The sequence below is a fragment of the Rhinoderma darwinii genome, chromosome 3 (assembly GCF_050947455.1).
Source record: "Rhinoderma darwinii isolate aRhiDar2 chromosome 3, aRhiDar2.hap1, whole genome shotgun sequence".
Lineage (NCBI taxonomy): Eukaryota > Metazoa > Chordata > Amphibia > Anura > Rhinodermatidae > Rhinoderma > Rhinoderma darwinii.
In genome coordinates, this window is record NC_134689.1 from 245,582,095 (window position 1) to 245,606,605 (window position 24,511).

General features: G+C 40.5%; 1 protein-coding gene across 1 annotated transcript in view; it reads left to right on the plus strand.

The window, feature by feature from the left end:
- Positions 1 to 22,195, plus strand: part of ISL2 (ISL LIM homeobox 2) — a 23,222-nt gene extending 1,027 nt beyond the window's left edge. Inside the window, exons 2-6 of the mRNA XM_075855134.1 lie at positions 881 to 1,070; positions 5,041 to 5,231; positions 14,057 to 14,337; positions 19,468 to 19,635; positions 21,657 to 22,195. Coding sequence (XP_075711249.1) covers positions 881 to 1,070; positions 5,041 to 5,231; positions 14,057 to 14,337; positions 19,468 to 19,635; positions 21,657 to 21,773 — 947 coding nt within the window. The 3' untranslated portion in view covers positions 21,774 to 22,195. The remainder of the gene's footprint in view (positions 1 to 880; positions 1,071 to 5,040; positions 5,232 to 14,056; positions 14,338 to 19,467; positions 19,636 to 21,656) is intronic.
- The last annotated feature ends 2,316 nt before the right edge of the window (positions 22,196 to 24,511 follow it).

The following is a 24,511-nucleotide window of genomic DNA, read 5'->3' on the forward strand; positions in this document are numbered from 1 at the left end:
TAGATAGATAGATAGATAGATAGATAGATAGATAGATAGATAGATTAGATAGATAAATATTAAATAGATCTGAGAAAGATAGATGATAGATAGATAGATAGATAGATAGATAGATAGATAGATAGATAGATAGATAGATAGATAGATAGATAGATAGATAGATAGATAGATAGATAGATATTAAATAGATCTGAGAAAGATAGATAGATAGATAGATAGATAGATAGATAGATAGATAGATAGATAGATAGATAGATAGATAGATAGATAGATAGATAGATAGATAGATAATAAATAAAGTGAGTGGATGGATGCAGGATTATTGTGTATGTATTTTGAGATCTATAGATGGCTAATACAGTTTATGTTCTGGTGTCTGGCAGTGTATACTTTACTATTAGGCCGGAAAGTTACCCCTGTAGTGTGTCATTGTGTAGTTGTGATGAGTGGGGCAGGAGGATGGTACATGCAGATTATGAGGTGTGTAGTATAGAGGATGGTACATGCAGATTATGAGGTGTGTATATGGGGGATGGTACATGCAGTGTATGGGGTGTGTAATATGGAGGATGGTACATGCAGTGTATGGGGTGTGTAATATGGAGGATGGTACATGCAGTGTATGGGGTGTGTAATATGGAGGATGGTACATGGGGTGTGTTGTGTTGTGTTGTGACCCCAGTCTTGTGTGTGATGTGAGTGACAGCGGCCGGTGTACATGTGATGCGTGGCTTGATAATACATGCAGCGTGCTGTGTAGTGTGTGGCACAGATAACATGAGCCGTGTACATTGTACGGTGACAGTCAGTCCGGCTGCTATCCAGTTACACTCGGGCAGATGACTGATAGTTGTCCTGTCCTCTGTAATGTCCCCGGCAGAGAAGCCAGGCCTGGCGGTGTGTGTGGGCTGCGGGAGTCACATCCTGGACCAGTACATCCTGCGGGTGTCCCCAGACCTGGAGTGGCACGCCGCCTGCCTCAAGTGCGCCGAGTGCAGCCAGTACCTGGACGAGAACTGCACGTGCTTTGTGCGGGACGGCAAGACGTACTGCAAGCGGGACTACATCAGGTGAGTGACCCTACTACTCCGTCTACACTAGCCGGGCACGAAGTTGTAGTCGTAATCATCATCATCATTATAATCTTATTATAGGAGTATCATCCGGTGTCATCTCTGCAGGACGTTATGTTGTTACTTCTCACATAGTAATGAATGTCTTCACTATATAATAATGTTCCATAGACATATCAGCATAAATGTCATCTAGATGTCGTGATCTACCTCAGGCCTGTATATTCTATGATGAGTGTACGGGATGTGACTCTCGGCTTACTAATAAAGAATTAGTTGCAGGTTGGCTGCAGGGATGTGTGACTGGAATACTAGTACATATGTATACAAATGCCGGAGTAGCAGATGTGTATAGGGTATTGTTATGTGTAGCTGTGTCATGCTGTTAGTATCATGTGTGTGTATACATATGATTATTGGTGTAATATTGCAGAGTATAGATCAATCATATTTACTGTGCAGATATCTCTATCCAGACGTAAAACCAGTGACTGAAATAATTGATGGTGCCCTGACAATGCTGTTATTCTCCACGAGTGACCGTAGAGGCAGGATCTGCTTGTAACCCCACACGGGTGACTGTAACATTATATACACTGAAGAGAGCTGTAAATATATCAGCAGTACGATGCTCCCTGCACTGGAGCTCACACTCCTGACAGCAAGCCCTCCCTGTAAATAACAACTACGACATTTCTTACATTAGTCTTTAGGACCCTACTTTTTTTATATATTTTTTTTTTTATTGTATGTAGAATTCCCTTGGTTGGGTATGTTGTGTTTCTGTTTCATTTTGTTCGAAATACAAAAATAAATATGAATAGAAACGCAATCTGAAAGTTCTGAAAATAACGCCTATATGAAAAGTATTATTATCAACCTTACAATTCATACCAAGTATATATCTTTATTATATATACTGCTCTACACAGAGAGTAACCTGAAATTCTGTGTAATGAAAATAGAGTTCAAAATGCAAATTTATGCAAATGTGCAGTTAGTTATTATATATATATATATATATATATATATATATATATATATATATATATATATATATATATATATATATATATGTATTACACATTATACATTGTTTTACTGCACTGTATATTTTTGTATTTATTATTAGTAGAAAATGTTTCTTCCTTTATACTGTTTATTTGCCCTGGTTACATGCAAGAATATAGTGTCCAAATATCTTAATACTTTTTAGCTGGTTATCACAAGAAAATACGACTAACAATTTGTAAAGAATTTCCTTTTTTACTGGATGTCGTTTGCTCGGCATAATAAGAGAATGGGGACATCGAGAGGGCGGAAAACAAAATATTGGAAGTTCAAAGTAAAAATATATTATATATAAAATATTATAAGTGTACAGTAAGTGCAAATTATGAAATGGGACATAAGGAAAAGCATGTTGATAAAAAGATCTGAAAATGAAGGGGAAAAGTTGCATATGTGGCAATGTAAGATTAATCCTAACGAGTAGTGTTTATTTTCATGAAATTTTCCATTCTATGTATTGTGGAATCAAAGGAATCAAGCGGCAGTTATTATTAGTAAAATCATCCAGATTGACAACTTCCTTGCTCCTAAGGGCAGCAACATAACTGGACATTTAGCCGAAAGCCACATGCAGAATAATTATTTGTATAATCTCTGAACACAGGCAGCTCTGTGTATATATTGTATGAGCAAAAATTTGTGTGTTTCTATATATATTCATATATACATATATATACATGCATGCAGCTATTACGAGTATAATATATTCTATTTATAGTATATATAAAAGAGGGACTTAAGTCATAAAAGATAAAGAGATATGGCATATACATAATAGTAGTAGTAGTATTGATAATAATGATTTCATTTTTTATTTTTTAGTAAAGAATCATTCACATGCTTTTAGTAGCATAAAATAAATATTATGACAAAAGTCCAAATTTTTGCAGTGTCAGTGGTTTGTCTCTTCTGGGAAACTGTAATAATTAAAGATTAGAATTGGGCTTAAGTGACAAGTGACGATTACCTGTGTTGGGATTGTGAGTATAGGACATTTTTACAGGTTATGAAATTTGGCATTTTTAATTTTTACTAAATATTCCATTTATCTACAGATACATGTTATTATATTTTTTTCCCTGGTAAAATAAATGTTGGAACTGATGTAATTCGATATGAGCTGCAAGGAATGGATTAATTTAATATGAAATCTTATAAATATATATATTGGATACATTTTTTCTGGACATTGATCGTATAGTTGTACAGTTGTTTTCTTGTTGGTTATTTATGGATTTATATATGGTCAGATAAATCTCCAGTTAGAGTACACACATTGCAATTACATATCATAAAACAATAATCAATCGGATAAAATAATACATTGTAATTCCAAGTGTAAATGATAGCACATATGAAATTCTTTTTGTTTCCTCTTCCTTTACATTTTATTCTAATTCTTCTAATTTTCTCGCTCTTCTATTACTGATTGATTTAGAAATCTCAATCCCAATTTCATTGATTATTATGTATTTGTACCTTGAAACCTTGGATGTATATAACATGAATGTCGCATTTCTATGAGCAATAGAAGGAGATCGTTTTATTATGTATTATCATGTAGGAAAGGCTTTCTTTATGCAATATGTTTTTATTACATCTGCAGATTGATCCCATTGATTTTTCAGTAGGCATGTAGTTGATGATAAAATGCATTCTTTCCTGCATAAAACATTCTTCTTCATGTGCTGAACAATGCAGCATGTTGCACAATTTACTATGGTTTTTGTTGTTTTTAAGAAGGGCATGTGGGAAAACAACATATGTTAACATTGGCTCCCTTTATTTTTTATTTTTAAAGTTTGTGCCAAAAACACGCAGAAAGTGAATAAACAAAAAGATGGAAAAAATAAATAAAAAAATTAGGTCACTGTACACTGGATTTGACAAATTTATTGCATCGCTTTTCAAATCCATTGTGTATTTATTTATTGAATAAATATATAAATAAATAAATAAATTAGGAAAAAAAAACATCCAGAAATACTCAATGTAAATCTAGCTTAGGGTATTACACAAGTCTACAATTATAATGTATACAATAAACATACTAAAGATTTTATCAATGATACTCTGAAACACATGTGAGATTTGGGTGTATACATAGAATTAGCACAGACGATTTATAATTCAGTATGGATGATCCTTTTTTGTTGTCAGAGTTCAATTCCATTATTCCCATTCTATAAAGTGATGGAATATCGCTAGAATATGACATCACTTTATGATCGGCGGGGGTCCAACTTCTGGGACCACCACTGATTCTGAGAATGAAGAGGCCGCAGCTTTGATTTAGCGCAGCGTCTCCTTTAAGTTTCTCTACACAGCGGCGCTCCCAGACACCCGGCTGTGCAGGGAACTGCAGTCTGCCCCATTCAATTGAATGTGTTGCAGTTCCCTGCACAGCTGGGGTCAGGGCACTGCTGTGCAGGGGAAAAAAAGGTGAAGGGGCCGCAGCGCTAAACCAGCGGTGCGGCCCCTTCATTTTCACGATCGGTGGTCCCAGAGGTCCGACTCCCACAGATCATAAAGTGATGGCTTATCCTAGCGATATTCCATCACTTTATAAGACGGGATTGACACAGTGACAGGAGACAAGAAAATAAATCTGCCGATCCAACCATCAATTAATATAATGGTGAAGATGTGTTCTGGCCAATATATTCTGACCGCATTTACCACACCTGCTTAAAAATTATTAACAAACATCCATCAAGAACTTATCATGTTGCATGTTATCATGTTGCTACAAATGCATTTTTTTATGAATTTTGCTATAATTGAAAAATGAAGAAATACATTTTTTACATCTGGAACGTTATTTCCAGGAAATCTTAACATTTATGCTGACATATATACACATACACATGATGTATTATTTGTTGTTCTTGGTTAGGTTGTTTAGCACCCGATGCCCCAGATGCCAGGGCACACTGCCTCGCTCTGAGTTGGTCATGAGGGTTGGAGAACGAGTCTATCACACCGATTGCTTTCGATGTTCGATCTGTAGTCGACGGCTCCTTCCAGGAGAAGAAATCAGCCTTAGAGACCAGGAGCTATTGTGTGGGGCAGACCATAACATTCCAGGTATGAATAGCTGTACGCCCAGGTCACTCTTTATATCCTACTGAGACAGGTAAAAGGCAAATACCTAAGTCATGCGGCTGCCAGCACTTCTCCTTTAGATCTAGCATGCAGAGTCCTCCCACCATCACCCCATTGTCTGTTATGGGATTTGTATGCAAATTTCATTGTAGAACGTTTTGGTGACATGTAGATAAAGAATGCTGGGCTTGGATATATTGATCAGATAATTATTAATAAACTGAAGGGAAAAATAATAATTAACTAAAAACACTTGTTCATTTAATTAACGTTGTTTTTCTCAGTTCTCAAGGTGCTACTAAATTGGTAGTACAAAGCAACCCTGACATTCATATTACATAGTCCATATGTACCTGTACACAAAGCAGATGCTAAGCTTTGCATGATGTCTCAAGATGCATTTATAAGACATTGTTAATGTCTTACAAGGCTGAATAATCAGGACACTACAGTCCACATGTCCTTCTTCATCACCTGTACTATGAACCACTGTGTATCTGTACAACAGCTGCTCACTACATTTCATCCAAACAACAAAACCTAAATCCCATTAAACACATTGCTCCTCTTTATATAATCGTGTGTATATATATATATATATAATTAGTGTGTGTGTGTGTGTGTGTATATATATATATATATATATATATATATATATATATATATATACATATAAAAAGTAATAAGTTGACCATGTTATCTGGTGATATTCTTTATGAGACATATCTATATATATATATATATATATATATATATATATATATATATATATATATATATAAAGAAACACAAAATGGGCAGCACGTCCAGTAGTTGGTGTTTAGAAAAGAAAGATTTTTAGTAGCCCAAACGCGACGTTTCGGCTCAATATCCTAGAGCCTTTACCAAGCATGATTGAGAAAGGCTCTAGGATATTGAGCCGAAACATTGCATTTGGGCTAATAAAGCTCTTTCTTTTCTAAACACCAACTACTGGATGTGCTGCCTATTTTGTGTTTCTTTACAAGTTTGGGGATGATAGTCAAATCCCTGGGATCTGCACCCAATTACTGTGACCTGTGCTGCTAGAACCTTGGATTATATATATATATATATATATATATATATACATACAATCCAACGTTTGTGTATATATACATACATATATATATATATATACACGTATGTCTCGTGAAGAATATCCCCAAATAACATGGTCAACTATATATATATATATATATATATATATATATATATATATATATATATATATATGGCACTGAGCGGCAAAACCAGACAGCCCATGGACACGAGTGACACTTTTTCTAGAAACAAAAATGTGTTTTTTGTTTTTTTTTATTTCGTTTTTTTGCTAATCTTATATAGTACCCTTAAATAATAATAAAGATAAAATAAAGAGCTCAACAAGATAAGTACATTAAAAAATACCTGGTTTTCTGCTTCACTTATTGAAGTCTCAGGATAGTTGGTAGATTTTGTTTCCTTTTATTGATTTTGAGTCTTGGCCTATATTTACATGTGTCTGTATTTATGTACATTATACATCCAGCTGACCAAGATGAACATATAATGGGGATAATAGTTATGAAAACGAATGCAGACAACGTGAGGAGGGGTTACCCATAGAATTCAATCAGAATAATTTCCATAGTTCCTTTAGAAAATAAATACAATTGTATTCCTGGTTGCTATGAGCAACACCCGCCTCTACTTTTTCTTTGCACTGATTTTTATATTCCAAAGTTTATTAAACCCTCTGAGGTACAAGCTTAGTACAACCTCGTGTAAATAATCACTCCCCAGATCATAAGGGCACGTTCAGATGTGGCGGAATTTTTCCGCTGCAAATGTTGCTGCAGATTTGGGGCAATTACGCAACGAATCTGCACCAACATTTGCATATCTGACAGGTAATTCAGACGTTGCAGAAAACACAGCGGAATTGCCACAGATTTCAGTTTTTGCAATGCAAATGCTGAAATCCACAGTGAAATTCCACTTCTTCTCCGCAATGTAATGAGCATGCTGCGGAGGGAAAATTCCGCACCGCAGCCTGATTTCCGCAGTTATTTTCTGCAAGTCTGAACTAACTCCCCTAAAAATGTATAGAAACAAATGTAAAAAACGGGTGCTGCAGAATTCCACTGCGGAATGTCCGCAGCGGAATTCAACAGCAATTCTGCCACGTGTGAATTTGCCCTAAGGGCATGGCCAGACGTGGCGGAATTGCTGTGGAATTTCGCAGCGGACAGTCAGCAGCGGAAATCCACAGCGGACAGTTTGTCCATTGGTTTCCACACCTTTTTAGTTATGTTCGTGCAGACATTGCTGAAAACTCCGCTGCGGACCATAGGCTGCGGTGCGGAATTTGTTGTCCGCAGCATCCACTGGCTGTTGCGTAATTTCTACATTGACTTCAATGGAGTTGCAAAATTACGCAATGAAATCCGCAGATGTTATGTGTGTTGCGTTGCGGATTGCTTTTGCAAACAGAATATTTAATCATATTGGCTGGACCTAAGTGTTTCGAGGTCTACAGCTAGACTGAGATGGAATGTTTTAAAAGAGAGCAGGATGTACTATTCACCTGAATACGCAACGGCTAATCCACATCAATTTACTGCACATTTTAGGCAAAGGTGCAAAGGAATCTGCAACGCAGATTATGTGCGGCATTGATGCGGACAGTGTCTGCTGAAATACGCCACGTGTGACCATGCCCTAATAGTTCAGAGAGTGTCCATGATCTGCCAAGTGCTCACATTCAAAGCCCATGGGTGTTAGGGTATGTTCACACGCTTAACAAAAAAAGGCTGAAAATACGGAGCTCTTATCAAGGGAAAACAGCGTCTGATTTTCAGCAGTTTTTTACAGACTTTTTTACGGCCGTTTTTGGAGCGGTTTTTCAATTGAGTCAATGAAAAACGGCTCTAGAAACGGCTCAAGAAGTGACATGCACTACTTTTTACGAGGCGTTTTTTTTTTACGCGGCCATTTTTAAAAACGGCCACGTAAAAAAACGCCCCGTTGCAATGGAACGCCGTTTTCCCATTGAAATCAATGGGCAGATGTTTGGAGGCATTCAGCCCCCGCAGTCTTTGCCATTTTTCGGGGTGTTTACGGGCCGAAAAATGGCTGAAAATAGCCTGTGTGAACATACCCTAAGGGCACGGCCAGACATGGCAGAGTTTTTCCGCAGCAAATGTTGGTGCAGATTTGGGGTATTTACGCAACGAATCTGCACCAACATTTGCATATTTGACAGGTAATTCAGAAAAGATAGCGGACTTGCCACAGATTTCAGTTTTTGCATTGCAAAGGCTGAAATCCACAGTGAAAATCCACTTCTTCTCCGCAACAGACATTGCATGCTGCGGAGGGAAAATTACGCGCTGCAGCCTATGGTCCACAGCAGAGTTTTCCGCAACGTCTGAACTAACAAGCCTAAACATTTATTGAAACAACTGTAAAAAACGGATGCAGGAGAATTCCACTGCGGACTGTCCGCAGCGCAATTCCACAGCAATTCCGCCACGTCTGGCCGTGCCCTAAGGGCACATTCAGACGTGGCGGAATTGCTGTTGAATTCCGCTGCGGACATTCTGCAGTGGAATTCTGCAGCAGCCGTTTTTTACATTTGTTTCTATACATTTTTAGGAAACTTAGTTCAGACGTTGCAGAAAATAACTGTGAGGAAATTAGGCTGCGGTGCAGAATTTTCCCTCCACAGCATGCACATGACGTTGCGGAGAAGAAGTGGATTTTCACTGTGGATTTCAGCCTTTGCAATGCAAAAACTGAAATCTGTGGCAAGTCCGCTGTGATATCTGCAACGTCTGAATTACCTGTCAAATATGCAAATGTTGGTGCAGATTCGTTGCGTAATTTCCCCAAATCTGCACCAAGATTTGCAGCGGAAAAATTCCGCCACGTGTGAACGTGCCCTAACCATACTAAACTTAGGCTGCATTCACATGTGTGTTGTGGCTTTCGTTGTAGCGTATCCATTAGAGGACCACAAGAACGAAAGTTAATGGGTTTTATTTTTGCATCAGTTGTGCTCAGTTAGGCTGGGTTCACACGTGGCGGAATTTCACTTAAATTCCGCTGCGGACACTCCGCAGCGTTAATCCGCAGCGGAGCCGTTTCTCGATTGACTTCCACTTTAATTTAGCAGTGTTCGTTTAGACAATACGTAAAATTCCGCTGCGGAGCATAGGCTGCGGAGCGGAATTTGGTGTCCGCAGCATGCTCTGTCTGTTGCGGAGCAGTGGTAGACTCATGGCGGAATTTCTCCATTGACTTCAATGGAGATTCTAATTTCCGCAATGAAGTCCGCAGCTGTCATGCACATGTTATGTGTGCTGCGGATGCGTCTTGCTTTTTTAACTTGACATTTCTTCATTCTGGCTGGACCTATGTATTTCTAGGTCTACAGCCAGACTGAGGAAGTCAATGGGGCTCCCGTAATGACGGGAGCGTTGCTAGGAGACGTCTGTAAATAGTCACTGTCCAGGGTGCTGAAAGAGTTAAGCGATCGGCAGTAACTGTTTCTGCACCCGGGACAGTGACTACCGATCCCAATATACAGCAACCTGTAAAAAAATATAAGTTCATACTTACCGAGAACTCCCTGCTTCTGTCTCCAGTCCGGCCTCCCAGGATGACGTTTCAGTCTAAGTGACGGCTGCAGCCAATCACAGGCCAAGCACAGGCTGCAGCGGTCACATGGACTGGCGCGTCATCCAGGGAGGTCGGGCTGGATGCCGAAAGAGGGACGCGTCACCAAGACAACGGCCGGTAAGTATGAAATTCGTTTACTTTCACTAGGGAATGTGCTGTCCCCTCTCTCTATCCTGCACTGATAGGGAGAAGGGAAGCACTTTTCCCGCAGTCCGCAGCAGCTAGTCCGCATCAATTCTCTGCATATTTTGGGCAGATCCGCAGCCGTAATCCGCAACCCGGATTAGGTGCGGCATTGATGCGGACAGTTGCGGAGGAAATCCGCCACGTGTGGCCATGCCCTTAGGCTCTGTTCCGTTAGGTTTCCGTTTTTTTTTTTTTGACAGAAGAAATACGGTAGTCTGCTGCACTATTGTTTCCTTAAAAAATGCCAGAAACCTGACGGAATGGAGCTTTCGTTTGTTTTTTTTTAACATTGAAGTCAATGGATGATGGATACAAACTGATATGCCATCCGCTTGTATTAGTTATGCATTACGTTTAATGGATCCGTTTTTATTCTGCACATGCGCAGACTAAGGCTTTGTGCACATCTGTGTCAGGGCCCCGTTCATGGGTTCCGTCGGAGTTTTCCATCAGGGGAACCCATTAACAAAACCTTGACTGAAACAAATGGAAACCATAGGTTTCCTTTTGCATTACCATTGATTTCAATGGAGACGGATCCGGTGCAAATAGTTTCCGTTTGTCACCATTGTTTAAGGGTTTAGTAGTTTTGACGGAATTAATACTGTAGTCTACTGCGCTATTGATTCCGTCAAAACAACGGAACCCTTAAGGGTCTGTTCACGTCAGCGTTGCCCTTCCGTTGAGGGGTTCCGTCTGAGGTTTCCGTCAGGTTAACCCCTCAACGGAAAGGCAAACGGAAACCTTAGCTTCCATTTCCCTCACCATTGATCTCAATGGCGACGGAAACGTTGTTAGTGGTTTTCGGTGGTCACCATTGTGACAGGGTTCCATTGTTTTGACCGAACCAATAGCGCAGTCGACTGGTTCGTCACTATGGTTTCAGTTTGTTTCAGACAGGGTTTCGTTCATGTGTTCACCTGACGGAAAGCTCAGACAGAACCCATGAACCAAGCCCTGACTCAGATGTGAACGAAGCCTTAAAATGAAAGCAAGAAAGATGCAAAGATAAAACTTATCCGTTATAACTGATGACAAACTAACTCAAACTAAAGGAAAAGAGTCATATTTTTTGACGGATCCGGTAAACTGATCCGTCAAAATCAAACATATTTTACCTTCCGTTGCATTTAGTCTGGCATTAGTCAGTCTGTCCGTTTTTTTAAAAAATTTCAACGGATCTGCTAAAATGGATGCTAAAATGCAGATGTGAATGAAGCCTTAGGGTTTCGTTCAGATCCGCGTTGTGGCATCCGTTCTAGCAGATCCGTTGAAATAAAAAAAAACGGACAAACTGACTGATGCCAGACTGAATGCAACGGAAGGTAAAATATGTTTGTTTTTGACGGATCAGTTTACCGGATCTGTCAAACAAAACTGACACTTTTCTTTCCATTTGTGTCAGTTTGTCATCAGTTATACTCGGTTTTTAACGGATCCGTTTTTATCTTTGCATCTTTCTTGCTATCATTTTTAGTCTGCGCATGCAGAAACCCGACGGAACGGAGCCTAACTGAGCACAACTAATGCAAAAATAAAACCCATTGAAATCAATGTTTTTTTTAATGTAAACGTTAACTTCGGTTTATGTGGTCCTCTGACGGATACGCTAGAACGGAAGCCACAACGCCGATGTGAACGGAGCCTAACATATCCTGCATTGCTACAGAGATTGTCATCACTCACATAGCTCCCTGTCCACATTGAGGCCCACAATCTAAGGCTGGGTTCACACCTGCATTGGTGCGTTCCGTTGTTCTGCTCCGTTAGAGGAGCAGAACAAGGGAATGACGGAAACAACAGTTCCGTTGCTCAATGGATACCGCTGGTTGCCGACGGAACCCATTGACTTTCCGTCGGGGTGTCCGTGATTTCACCGGACACAATAGCATGCTGCGCTATTGTCTCCGGTAAACACCTGTAAAACCTGGCGGATCTGTGACGGAGGCACCCAAACGCAGATGTGAACACAGCCTAAATTCCAAATTAACCTATCAGTATATTTTTGGAGTGTGGCAGGACACCAGAGAAAACCCACGCAAATATGGGCAGAACATACAAATGTGCAGATGCATTCCTTCATCAGATTCAGTTGCAAAGCAACAGTGCTCAACACTGAGCCACCATGTTGCCCTTATTGTTAGCTTTTGGTTTCAGGATTATAAGTGTTCACAAATCAGAGGAATATAGGAAAGGGTGACATGGATGTTAACAGAACACTCCAGGCAAAACGAATACACTATGTTGTGCCTAGCTCAGGGTCTGAGGGGGCGGTGCATGACACACGCATTCTCTTTTTGGTGTTATTTGAATCCCTGTATCAAGCACCCCCTCCTTAGGGGGTGCATAACACAATTTATTAGTTTTGCCTGGAATTTTCCTTTAAATATCCCCTGGACCTCCTTTAATTGTACAGATAACAGTAAGGAAAATACAATTACCAGTTCCTCACATCATTGTAAATTGTCAAACACAAATGGCAGCTACTAAGCCCACAGCCAGTGTTCATATATTTCTGCCACTCCACTTGATTATTTACCTAGAACAATAAGTAACATATTTGTAAAATCCAAGGGTATGTTCACACGACCTATTTTCAGACGTAAACGAGGCGTATTATGCCTCGTTTTACGTCTGAAAATACGGCTCCAATACGTCGGCAAACATCTGCCCATTCATTTGAATGGGTTTGCCGACGTACTGTGCAGACGACCTGTTAATTACGCGTCGTCGTTTGACAGCTGTCAAACAACGACGCGTAAAAATACAGCCTCGTCAAAAGAAGTGCAGGACACTTCTTTGGACGTTTTTGGAGCTGTTTTCTCATAGACTCCAATGAAAACAGCTCCAAAAACGGACGTAGAAAACGGCGTGAAAACGCCGCGAAAAATGCGAGTTGGTAAAAAAAACGTCTGAAAAGCAGGGTCTGTTTTCCCTTGAAAACAGCTCTGGATTTTCAGACGTTTTTGTTGACTACGTGTGAACATACCCTTATGTTTAAGGGTATGTGTACACACACTAATTACGTCCGTAATTGACGGACGTATTTCGGCCGCAAGTACCGGACCGAACACAGTGCAGGGAGCCGGGTTCCTAGCATCATAGTTATGTACGATGCTAGGAGTCCCTGCCTCGCTGCAGGACAACTGTCCCGTACTGTAATCATGATTTCAGTACGGGACAGTTGTCCTGCAGCGAGGCAGGGACTCCTAGCATCGTACATAAGTATGATGCTAGGAGCCCGGCTCCCTGCACTGTGTTCGGTCCGGTACTTGCGGCCGAAATACATCCGTCAATTACGGACGTAATTAGTGTGTGTGCACATACCCTAAGGGTATGTTCACACGACCTATTTTCAGACGTAATTCAGGCGTTTTACGCCTCGAATTACGCCCGAAAAGACTGCTCCATTACATCTACAAACATGTGCCCATTGCTTGCAATGGGTTTTAAGATGTTCTGTTGAGATGAAGTGTAATTTTACGCGTCGCTGTCAAAAGACGGCGCGTAAAAATACGCCTGTGTCAAAGGAGCGCAGGACACTTCTTTGGACGTTTTTGGAGCCGTTTTTCATTGACTCCATTGAAAAACAGCTCCAATTACGTCCGTAATGGACGCCACAAAAAACGCGAGTACTTGCAATTACGTCTGAAATTCAGGAGCTGTTTTCACCTGAAAACAACTCCGTAATTTCAGAAGTATTTTGCGTTTGCGTGTGAACATACCCTAAGCATTGGGGCTGGTTTTTTTTATAAAGTGCCTGGCTATGACCAGGCACATGGGCGTTAATTGATTAATATAGTTAGCAGGGCCAACAATGTAGTAAACAGACTGTTCTATGGGCACGCTTGTGTGTCCTCATATCATAATGGTCACAGTATAGTTTAAAGCGATATCAGTAGGGTATACTCATTCTATTTTTTTAATCTTTATTTTAGTCACTGGCAGATCATCATCCCTTAGGTCTCATATCCATAAGCAGACAGAGAAGACCACAAGAGTACGGACAGTTCTCAATGAGAAGCAGCTACACACTCTACGAACGTGCTATGCAGCCAACCCCCGACCAGATGCCTTGATGAAGGAGCAGCTTGTTGAGATGACTAGTCTCAGCCCTAGGGTGATCCGTGTCTGGTTTCAGAATAAGCGCTGTAAAGACAAGAAGAAATCCATTCTCATGAAACAACTTCAACAACAGCAGCAACTCAATGACAAAACTGTAAGTGAAATACTTGAATTTATAGGTAATAATAGTACTGGAATGACAAGGATCATGTAATCCATAAAGTGCCAGTGACATTTTAGCTTACTATGCTCTTAAAGAGACTTTCTGTTCCGTCATATGCTCACATCCACTTAACTAAAGACAGACAATTTTTCCAGTTTCATGCCACACAGCTGAATAAAATAAAATTCTAACAGCTAACTTCTGCTTTCTTTAACAGTGAGGGTATGTTCGCACGTAGTGTTTTCAGGCGTATTTCTGGGCGTTAACGCCTCGAAAAACGCCTGAAAAACGGAAGCAGAATTTCTACAAACATCTGCACATTGATTTCAATAGGAAATACGGCGTTCTGTTCCGACGGGGCATTTTTTTACGCCTCATTTTCAAAAAACGGTGCGTAAAAAGATGCCCACGAAAAAGAAGTGCATGTCATTTCTTGAGCTGTTTTTGGAGCCGTTTTTCATTGACTCTATAGAAAAACAGCTCCAAAAACGACTGTGAAAAACGCCGCAAAATCCGCGAGTTGCTTTAAAAATGGCTGAAAATCAAGAGCTGTTTTCCCTTGAAAACAGCTCTGTATTTTCAGACGTGTTTTAGTAAGCGTGAGAACATACCCTGAGGGTATGTGCACACGGCTTATTTTCGGCCGTTTTTCTGGCCGTAAACCCCTCCAAACATGTGCCCATTGATTTCAATGAGAAATACGGCGTTCTGTTCCGGCGGGGCGTATTTTTACGGCTGTTTTTAAAAACGTCTAGGTAAAAAAACGCCCACGAAAAAGAAGTGCATGTTACTTCTTGAGCCGTTTTTGGAGTTGTTTTTCATTGACTCTGGAGGAAAACAGCTCCAAAAACGTCCGTAAAAAACGCGAGTTGCTAAAAAAACTACTGAAAATCAGGAACTGTTTTCCCTTGAAAACAGCTCCATATTTGCAGACGTTTTTTGCTAAGCGTGTGAACACAGCCTGAACCTAAAGACATAAAGGCTGGGTTCACACATATTTGTTGCAGAATTTTGGTTACGGAATCCACACCAAAATTCTGCAACAAAGTAAAGTACAGTACAATGTAAGAGAATGTGGTTTTAACAAAACCCACAGTGGAATCTAGACATGCTGTGGATCTTCAAATCTACAGCACTCCTTTTCTGTTCCAGAAATACGGTAGATTTTTATTGCAGATTTCATTCATTGCAATGTAATGAGTGAAATCCGCGTCTGTATCCACACTGAAAGCCGCAATGAAATGTGCATTTTTACACATGCAGATTTTGTTGCAGACTTTAGTGCGGATCTGTAGACCGGTTCCACAGCCTAATATTTACACGATGTGTGAACCTGGCCTAAGGAATCAGGCACAGTTTAGTTTTGGTGGCAGTGGTGCAGTTGAGCACTACATCACAATCGCACCTAAAAATTGCATGTGTTATTGCTTCCTTGTGTTACTTAAAAATAACAGCTCTATTGACAGCAGTGACCTTCCTCCAATAGAGGCAGACCATGCTACTCCTATGGGGCCCCTAGACTAGGGGCCCTGCTGCTCTGGCTTCTGAAGGATATATCTTTCCTTGATTACCAATCAGCCGTTCCTTTTTTGTGTAGGGAAAGTGCTGATTGGTTGAACAGCCAGCCAGTGACTGAAAGCTCCTCTACCAATCAGAACTTTTCATTAGGGCGGATTCACACGAACGTGAATTGCGTCCGTGCAGGCCGCGTGGTTTTCACGCGGCACACATGGACCAATAGAAGTCTATGGGCCAGTACAGACAGTCCGTGCTTTTTGCGCGTTTGTCTGCTGCGTAAAAAGTGCAACATGTTCAATATCTCCAAGTATTTCGCGCATCACGCACCCATTGAAGTCAATGGGTGCGTGAAAACCACGCAGGTCGCACGGAAGCACTTCCGTGCGAACTGCCTGTTTCGCGCACCAGCTGTCAAAAGGATGAATGTAAATAGAAAAGCACCACGTGCTTTTCTGTTTACAAACATCCAAATGGCGTGTCATAATGATGCCGGCTGCGTGAAAAGCACGCAGCCGCGCATCATATGATGCTGCCTCACGGAGCAGGTAAGTGGCTTTTGCGCAGGCAAAACGCCACGTGTTTTGCGTGCGCAAAAACGCCACGGTCATCTGAATCAGCCCTAAATCACACAGACGTCCCCATTGGTCTGTAGCTGCACAGACCGGGCCTGTGCATAGGAAAGGGGAGGAGCTAAGCACAGCAGTGACTGAACCTGTGCAGGCTGTCAGCTGCTACCTCATCTAAGCCTCATGTATCAGTAAAATATATGAAATATTACAGAACTGACTGTCACTGGGGCAGGGGGTGTAATACTGTATTATATAATAGGATTGGATGTAGGGTGAGGGTGGAATGAACTGTTATCATGTACTTGACACTAGGGGTGCAGCAAAGAGGGTTTTAATCTGTGTATGTGTGTGTATTTTGTATGTCTGTATCCACATGTATTTTCTATGTGTGTGCATTCTTGTTTATCTGTGTTAATATTTGTGTGTATGTATACGTATGTCTATTGTTTATGCATGTGTGTATGAATGTGTGCAGTCATGAGTGTATCTTTTTACATAAATGTGTATACACTTGTATATTTTATGTATGTTTGTGCACCAGTATATCAGTATGTGTTCATGTATTTGCATATTTCTGTGTATCTAGAAATATGTCTATTTTTTGTCTTTGTATATATGAATATGTGTAATTGTGTTTTTTATCTTTGTACATATGTGTGTGTTTGTGTACATGTGTATCTGTTACAACGGAGGGGTGGCCCATTAAACATGTAGCTATGGAGCGCCATGATCACTAGTTAGGCCTTATTCACACGAACATGTCCGTTTTGCGCGCATAAGAAACACGTTTTTCCTGCGTTGCAGTTCCGTGTGACATCCGTGTACAGTGCGTGTCTGCGTTTTGTCATCCGTATGTCACGCGCGTATGTCATCCATATTTCACAAGTTTTTTATGTCAGCAAAATAAACTGAAGGAGGTGGTTTTGTTTTTCTCATCATTTCTTTAGCAACTGTTGCGTGAATCACGGACAGCACACGGATGTGGGTCCGTGTGCTGTCCGTGATTTTCACGCACCCATTGACTTCAATGGGTGTGTGATGCGCAAAAAAACAAAACGCACAACTATAGGACATGCAGTGAGTTTCACGCAACGGACACACGCTGCATGAAAAACACTGAATGTCTGAATGGCCCCATTGAATTGCATAGGTCCGTGTGATGTCTGTTGTTTTGACGCGCGTAACACGGACGGGAATAAGGCCTTATGCGCCTGCCTGACATGTTTGTTTTAGGCCTCATGCACACTTCAGTCTTTTTCTTCAGGGTGCTAGCCGTTTTTCTGACGGCTAGCACCCTGACACATTCATTTCAATGGGGCCATGCACACTTCAGTTTTTTTGATGGTCCCGTTGCTCCGTTCTGATCAAAAGTAGAGCATGTCCTACTTTGGTCCGAGATTCCGTGACCGTGAGGCCCATGCAAGTCAATGGGGCCGTCAAAAAAACTGAAGGCACACGGAAGGCATCCGTGTGCCATCCGTGTGTGACGGAGCCGTTGCCTAGCAACGGCCGGGCGGGCAGAAGTACATTAAAGATATATTACACTAATCAGCAGCCACTTGTCTCTATCAATCACTGATAGAGAGAAGAGGCTGCTGATAAAAAATAAAATAAAAAGCAGTTCATACGTACCCCGGTCGTTGTCTTGGTGACGAGTCCCTCTTCTTCCCCCAGTCTGACCTTTCTGTATGACGCGGCAGTCCATGTGGCCGCTGCAGCCTGTGATTGGCTGCAGAGGCGGTCACGTGGGATGAAACGTCATCCCTGGAGGCCAGCCTTCTGATGTCATCCTGACTTGCATGACCACCACTACAGCCTGTGATTGGCTGCAGCGGTGACATGGGATGAAACATCATCCCTGGAGGCCGGACAGGAAGAAAGTAAGTATGAACTTATTTTTTTATTTCATTAAAATTGTATTTTGCGAGTGCCGAGCATGGTCATTCTAAAGCGCTAGTCACTGTCCAGGGTGCTGAAAGAGTTACCGCCGATCAGTGCAGCCCATTAACTCTTTCAGCACCCTGTACAGTGACTAGCGCTGAACAACCATGCTTTTTCAGCACCCTGGACAGTACCGTGCTCGGCGCTCGGAAACGGAAACACGGAGTGCACACGGAAATCACATGGCCGATAAAACGGGCACACGAATCCGTTAAAAACGGACGTAAAAACGGTGATGGAAGTGTGCACGAGGCCTTAGTAACTCTGCTGTTCCTCTGTTTTTCTGGAAATGTATAAATAAATTGACAACTGGGTCTTACCATTCCCCTCGTCAGTAGGGCGTGTCCCTACAGTCTGACACAGTCAGCATTGATTGGACAGAGAGTGTCAGGCTCTGTAGGGACACGCCCAATTGACAAGGGGAATGGTAACGGCCATTTGTCAATTTATTCCCACGCAGGTATTCTGTAGAACACCTAAAACTTCTAGACAATGTATAAAATAAATCTATCGGTACACATTTCCAAGGTACAGTATTCTATAGATTACCGTCAGCGTGTGAAACTGCCAGACATTCCATAGAATAATTAGCTAATAAAGTGTTCCCCCGGTTGTCTATTAGAAAGTCATTCATAAAGTGTCAATAACTAGGCATTTATAAATCCCTAGGTAAGCTATATAAGGTCAGAATGAAAAATGTACCAAGTGTCAAGCAATACATTTTATAAATATGCCACACAACACCGCAACTTTGTAGAAATGACAGGGTAGATCCATATCAATAAGGCTGTGTTCACATCTTCATTCCATTGACTTTAATGACAAAACCCATTAAAGTAAATGAGGTCCGTCTGGCACCGTTGCAGTCCATCATTTGACGAGTTCATCTCAACATTGAATTCCATTTTTTTTGCTTCTATGACAGAACAGAAGAGCAGAATTCTTAGCGCAGTCAGCCTACAGTGTATTTTTCCTGTACGGGCCTTTTGCATGATAATTTTGGTACTTGTCTTTTAAACTTGGACCACATTCTCATAAAATGTTCTTTGTGTTCTATACATCAGTGACTCTTTTTATGTAATGATTTCTACAGAGCCTTCAAGGGTTAACAGGCACACCACTTGTTGCAGGCAGTCCCATCCGCCATGACAGCGCTGTACAGGGCACTGCAGTGGAAGTACAGACCTATCAACCTCCATGGAAAGCACTCAGTGATTTTGCATTGCAGAGTGACTTAGATCAACCTGCATTTCAACAGCTGGTAAGAAAAGCACGTAAAATATAATGAAACATACGTATTAACACAGTGATAGAAAGGAGACTGGCATCTGTAGGGAGTGAGGAGGCTGTGTGACATTGAGTTCCCTAGTCCAGATTACACATGTACAATAGTGCTAGTTTGGGAAGATGTCACATAACCAGATAAGTGTGAAGTGGAGAGTGAAGCGGAGATTTATAAATTAAATTATTCTATTCTTTATGTGTAATGACATAAAAATGCACTTTGACCAAATACAATTATTTATGAAGGCCTCCCCAGGATCCTTTTCCAACGTAAGTGAATTTTTTTTTTGTGTTCAGTAGCATATGTTGTTTTTCTCAACAGACCTGTGTCTCATTGGTGAATATAGGGCACGGCAGTATGCCAGTCCTCATAAATGTCCCCATAGGTGGCAGTTTCCACTCAGATAGGCTACAGTCAGGGCTCCAAATTGTATTCACTCTTTTTGATTGGGCAATATATTATATTTCATTACATTAACATGATTGTATAAACTAACTAGTGTTTATAGTAGTGTAGTACATTTTATATCCATCATGTGCCATGGTAACACTTTTGCTTAATGTAGATATCTGTGATATTATAGATGTAAAACAACTTTATTATGGTAAATGTGAAATCATTGTGGTTGTTACTCATGTGAATGATTACTACAGTCCACAATAGTCCACTACAGTCCACAATAGTCTACTACAGTCCACAATAGTCCACTACAGTCCACAATAGTCCACTACAGTCCACAATAGTCCACTACAGTCCACTATAGTCCACTACAGTCTATTTGACCACTAATTAGCAGTTGTTTTGGTAATATCTATCATTGTGGCCATGGTTTTATTATGATCAGGACGCAATTGATCTGTCACAGGTCCCCACATTATTTTCTATTGGTTTTCCTATAACAAAACTACACTGGTTAGGTATTTGCTTTGTAAAACATTTAATTTTCAGATATGAAAACAGAATATAAATCTAATTTGAGAGAAAAGATGAGTGATTGCAATCTATGTGCAGTGCTGTGGGGGAAAAAAAAGAGTAATAATGTGTTTGATAGGCAGAAAACAGACATGTTTACTAAATCAACGGCCATATAGAGAATGAACATATATAAGGATTACATAACACTTCTACAGCTACACAATCCTTTCTGCTCACACTTTCTCACTAGACAAAGCCTTCTCAGGATGAAGCTGTCCCGGTGCTCAGCTGATCGCCATGTGTCCGCCATGTATTACCAGCACTAGACACATAAATATTAATAAAGGATGAACTATGGTGTGACTATAGGAACCAATTAAATATTCTCTTTTCTTTTCTAATCTTTTAGTTTTTTGAGAAATATCAGCAATAATTTCATTGGTCACTTTGGGCAATATTATGGTTTCATTTTCATTAATAAAATGTCATCCATGCCATTTAAAGTTCTTCTCAGTATTTTTCTTTATTACTTATCACTTTTTTCTAAATAATTGATGAATCTTTCTTTTCCCTCCATTGCTACCGTCTTATATTATAATTTTTTTTATCTTGTAACAACCTTTGTTTTTTTTTTACATTTCTGCCCACCATTACACTAGCACATTCAGTTTTATATGTTTATATTTTTCTAATTATTATTATAATACATTCTGTTAATGTTATGTTGACTAATAAATCAGTTATGCACTAATGCAAATGTATGTCACAAAGTGTCGGCACATTAAGTGCTAACACTACTTTGCAATATGCACTCTGTTAAAAAGTTTGCAACTGAGAGTGTATACACAAGGAATGCAGGGAGCATTTACAGTATTTACAAGCTTGTCCTTGTAGCCATTCGTTAAAACGAGTCGCTGTATGTTACCAATCCCCCCCAATATTTATTCTGTGACTGCTCTCAACTGCAACATTTGCTGATACGTCATGACGTACATTTACATTAATACAGAGCTCCTTTGCTCTGATGCCCAATAAATTCCTCGGATGGTCTCAAACTTTTTGGTTGTCACATTGTGTTCTAGGTATCGTTCTCAGAATCAGGCTCTCTGGGTAACTCTTCTGGGAGTGATGTCACCTCCTTGTCTTCTCAGCTTCCTGATACCCCCAACAGCATGGTTCCCAGCCCTGTGGAAACGTGAGATCATCACACTGGGACTGAGCAGCATGGACCCTGCATGATACCCCCTTGACACTACAGAGAACAAACCCCAAGCACTCTACTGCAGGAACTTCCTCCTTATCTTCAGGGCTGTGCATCAGTTTGGAACCTGCACATTTCCAACTTTTTACTGGGATTTGGGAAGAAAACAGGAATTTATGGTTCTTTTTTGAACTGGTCTCACCCACAACTCATCTCAGAGGAGGATGACTCTAATCTGGTAGGAGTTTCCACTAGGGAAAGTATCATCTGACTTGCAATGTTCAACTGGCTGAGACTCTGTCTTCTTACCTAAACTCATTGGACTAAGAAATATTTATACATATCAAATGTTGAGACATTTGGTGAACTTGGTAATTTATCTTGTGGATCGAGGACTTTATTATCGAACAAAAGTAAGTTATTAATATTTATTGTCAAAAATGCAGTTATGAAATGTTAATAAAAAATATTCTGAAGCTCTGATGCCTTCTATTACAACATCACTAAGAAAGGAGAGTGAGTGGATTTATATTATCCAGAAATGAGTTGCATAAGTGTATAAATAGTGCAGTCAAAAACAAGTCTTTAGAAATATTGAAGGGGTTCACTTTTATGCATCTTCTGACATGCCGTTGAGTCGGAAGAATGCATGTGTATTACAGTAACAATTATCACAATAATTTTCTATGGGGTCCATCATTTTCTAGTTATGCCCTGCTTTTAACTGTATCCACGTCCTCAGGCACTATTATTTTGTCCGTATAGTATTTGGAGCATCGGGTAGCACTGTAGTTACAGTAATGGGGACATCTGGAGCAGCAGCAGGCATAGTATTAGTGGTGGCTGCAGGATGGCAGTGTTAAAGGAAGCAGCAAAATGGGAGGGGGGTTGTGCTGCTATAAAAGGTGGGGTGCAGAAAGGGCAAATAAATCTAGGCAGCAAACTCTGTTGTCATTTGGAGAAGTCATTGTCTGGACTGTATAGTGAAGAAAAGGAAAGTGAATGACTCCAATCAGAGAAGACATCACCTGTGAGTCACTGGATTTGTTTCTTATGTATTCTGTCTGTGCCTGTGTTTGGTCAGTACAGTAGTCTATTGTGCAGCATGATGATACTTTGCAGACAACCTGTGTAGAACTGGTATCGGTCCACCAAATGGTCTCTGCATGGCTGCATTATTGGTTATATTGTTCTTTGTATAGTGCTAGCGTACTGTTGTCCCTGACTGAAAGAACAAGTACACGCATGTCCCTAACTGTATGTTCAGTGTTTCTGTGTTGCACTTTTATTCTCCTTCTGGTGTTGACGGTGTGGCTTACATGTTTAAGGCAATTGGCGAGTGACGATGGGTATGACCAACCCCTCCTAGATTTCAATACTGGACACACCCCTTTTCAAGTTGCACAGATTTACAGAAGATTTCTGCCACTTGGCAGTATGTCAGTATTAGTAAATGTGCCCAATTGACATAGCTCAAATAAATGGAAATCTAGACAAAGGGACACGGTGCTCCAAAGACTACTGCGACCTCTTTTTTTTTTAGCAGTTTGAGAGGGTCATGGCTCACAGACCTCTACAAATTACATCTTCCAAGACTTCTCAATGATATGTAAGAAGATCTGTAAAAGTGGACCTTCACTTAAACAATATTTACACCTTCGAATTTACACTGTCAATCTTGTGCCACTAAAGTCCTTATAGAAAAGTCCCTGTGCTTAGCTGTAATGGAAGATGCTTACAGTGATTTCCCAGTTCATAGGTTGTGAAGCTGGACAAATGTGGAGTTGTTTTTTTAAGAAAGCAGCCATGTTTTTCTTTTTCTGTACAACCCTTTTAAGGATTCTGTAACCCCCTCAGACACTGGTCCATAAAAGCTGCGCAGATGTTTTACTGGTGCAGTTAAGAACATGAAAGTGGGCCCATTATGTAATTTCTATACATTTTCTGTTTGTGTTTAGTACAATATGTATAAAGTGGTAAATATTAAAGCAGTTGTACGATTTCAGCAAATTAATGTTGATTTTTCTATAATTAAAGGTTATACAATTTTCCAATATTCTTTCTGTAATAATTCCTCACAGTTTTCAAAATCTCTGCTTACTGGTATTCGGAAGAAACATTCATTGTTTGCTTCAGGGTATACATTTGTATCCATGGTCATGTGATGGACACATAGGTGCACGGTTCGTGACAGTTAGGCCACGTTCAGATGTGGCGGAATTGCTGTTGAATTCCGTTGCGGACAGTCCCCTTGTGGAATTCTGCAGCACCGATTTTTACATTTGTTTCTATTCATTTTTTAGGAAACCTAGTTCAGACGTTGCGGAAAATAACCGTGCGGAAATTATGCTATGTGGAAATTATGCTGTGGTGCAGAATTTTCCCTCCGCAGCATTCACATTATGTTGCGGAGAAGCGGCGGAATATCACTGCGGATTTCAGGCTTCGCAATGCAAAAACTGAAATCTGTGGCAAGTCCGCTGTGATATCTGCAACGTCTGAATTACCTGTCAAATATGCAAATGTTGGTGCACATTCATTGCGTAATTGCCCCGAATCTGCAACATTTGCAGCGTAAAAATTCTGCCACGTCTGAACGTGGGCTTACAGTATGTGCATCAGAGCTGTGTCTTCTGATGGTCCCAGCACCTGTGTGTCCATCACATGACCATGGACAGAATTCTATACGCTAGAAATAAACAATGAATGTTCCTACTGAATAACAACAAGCAGAGA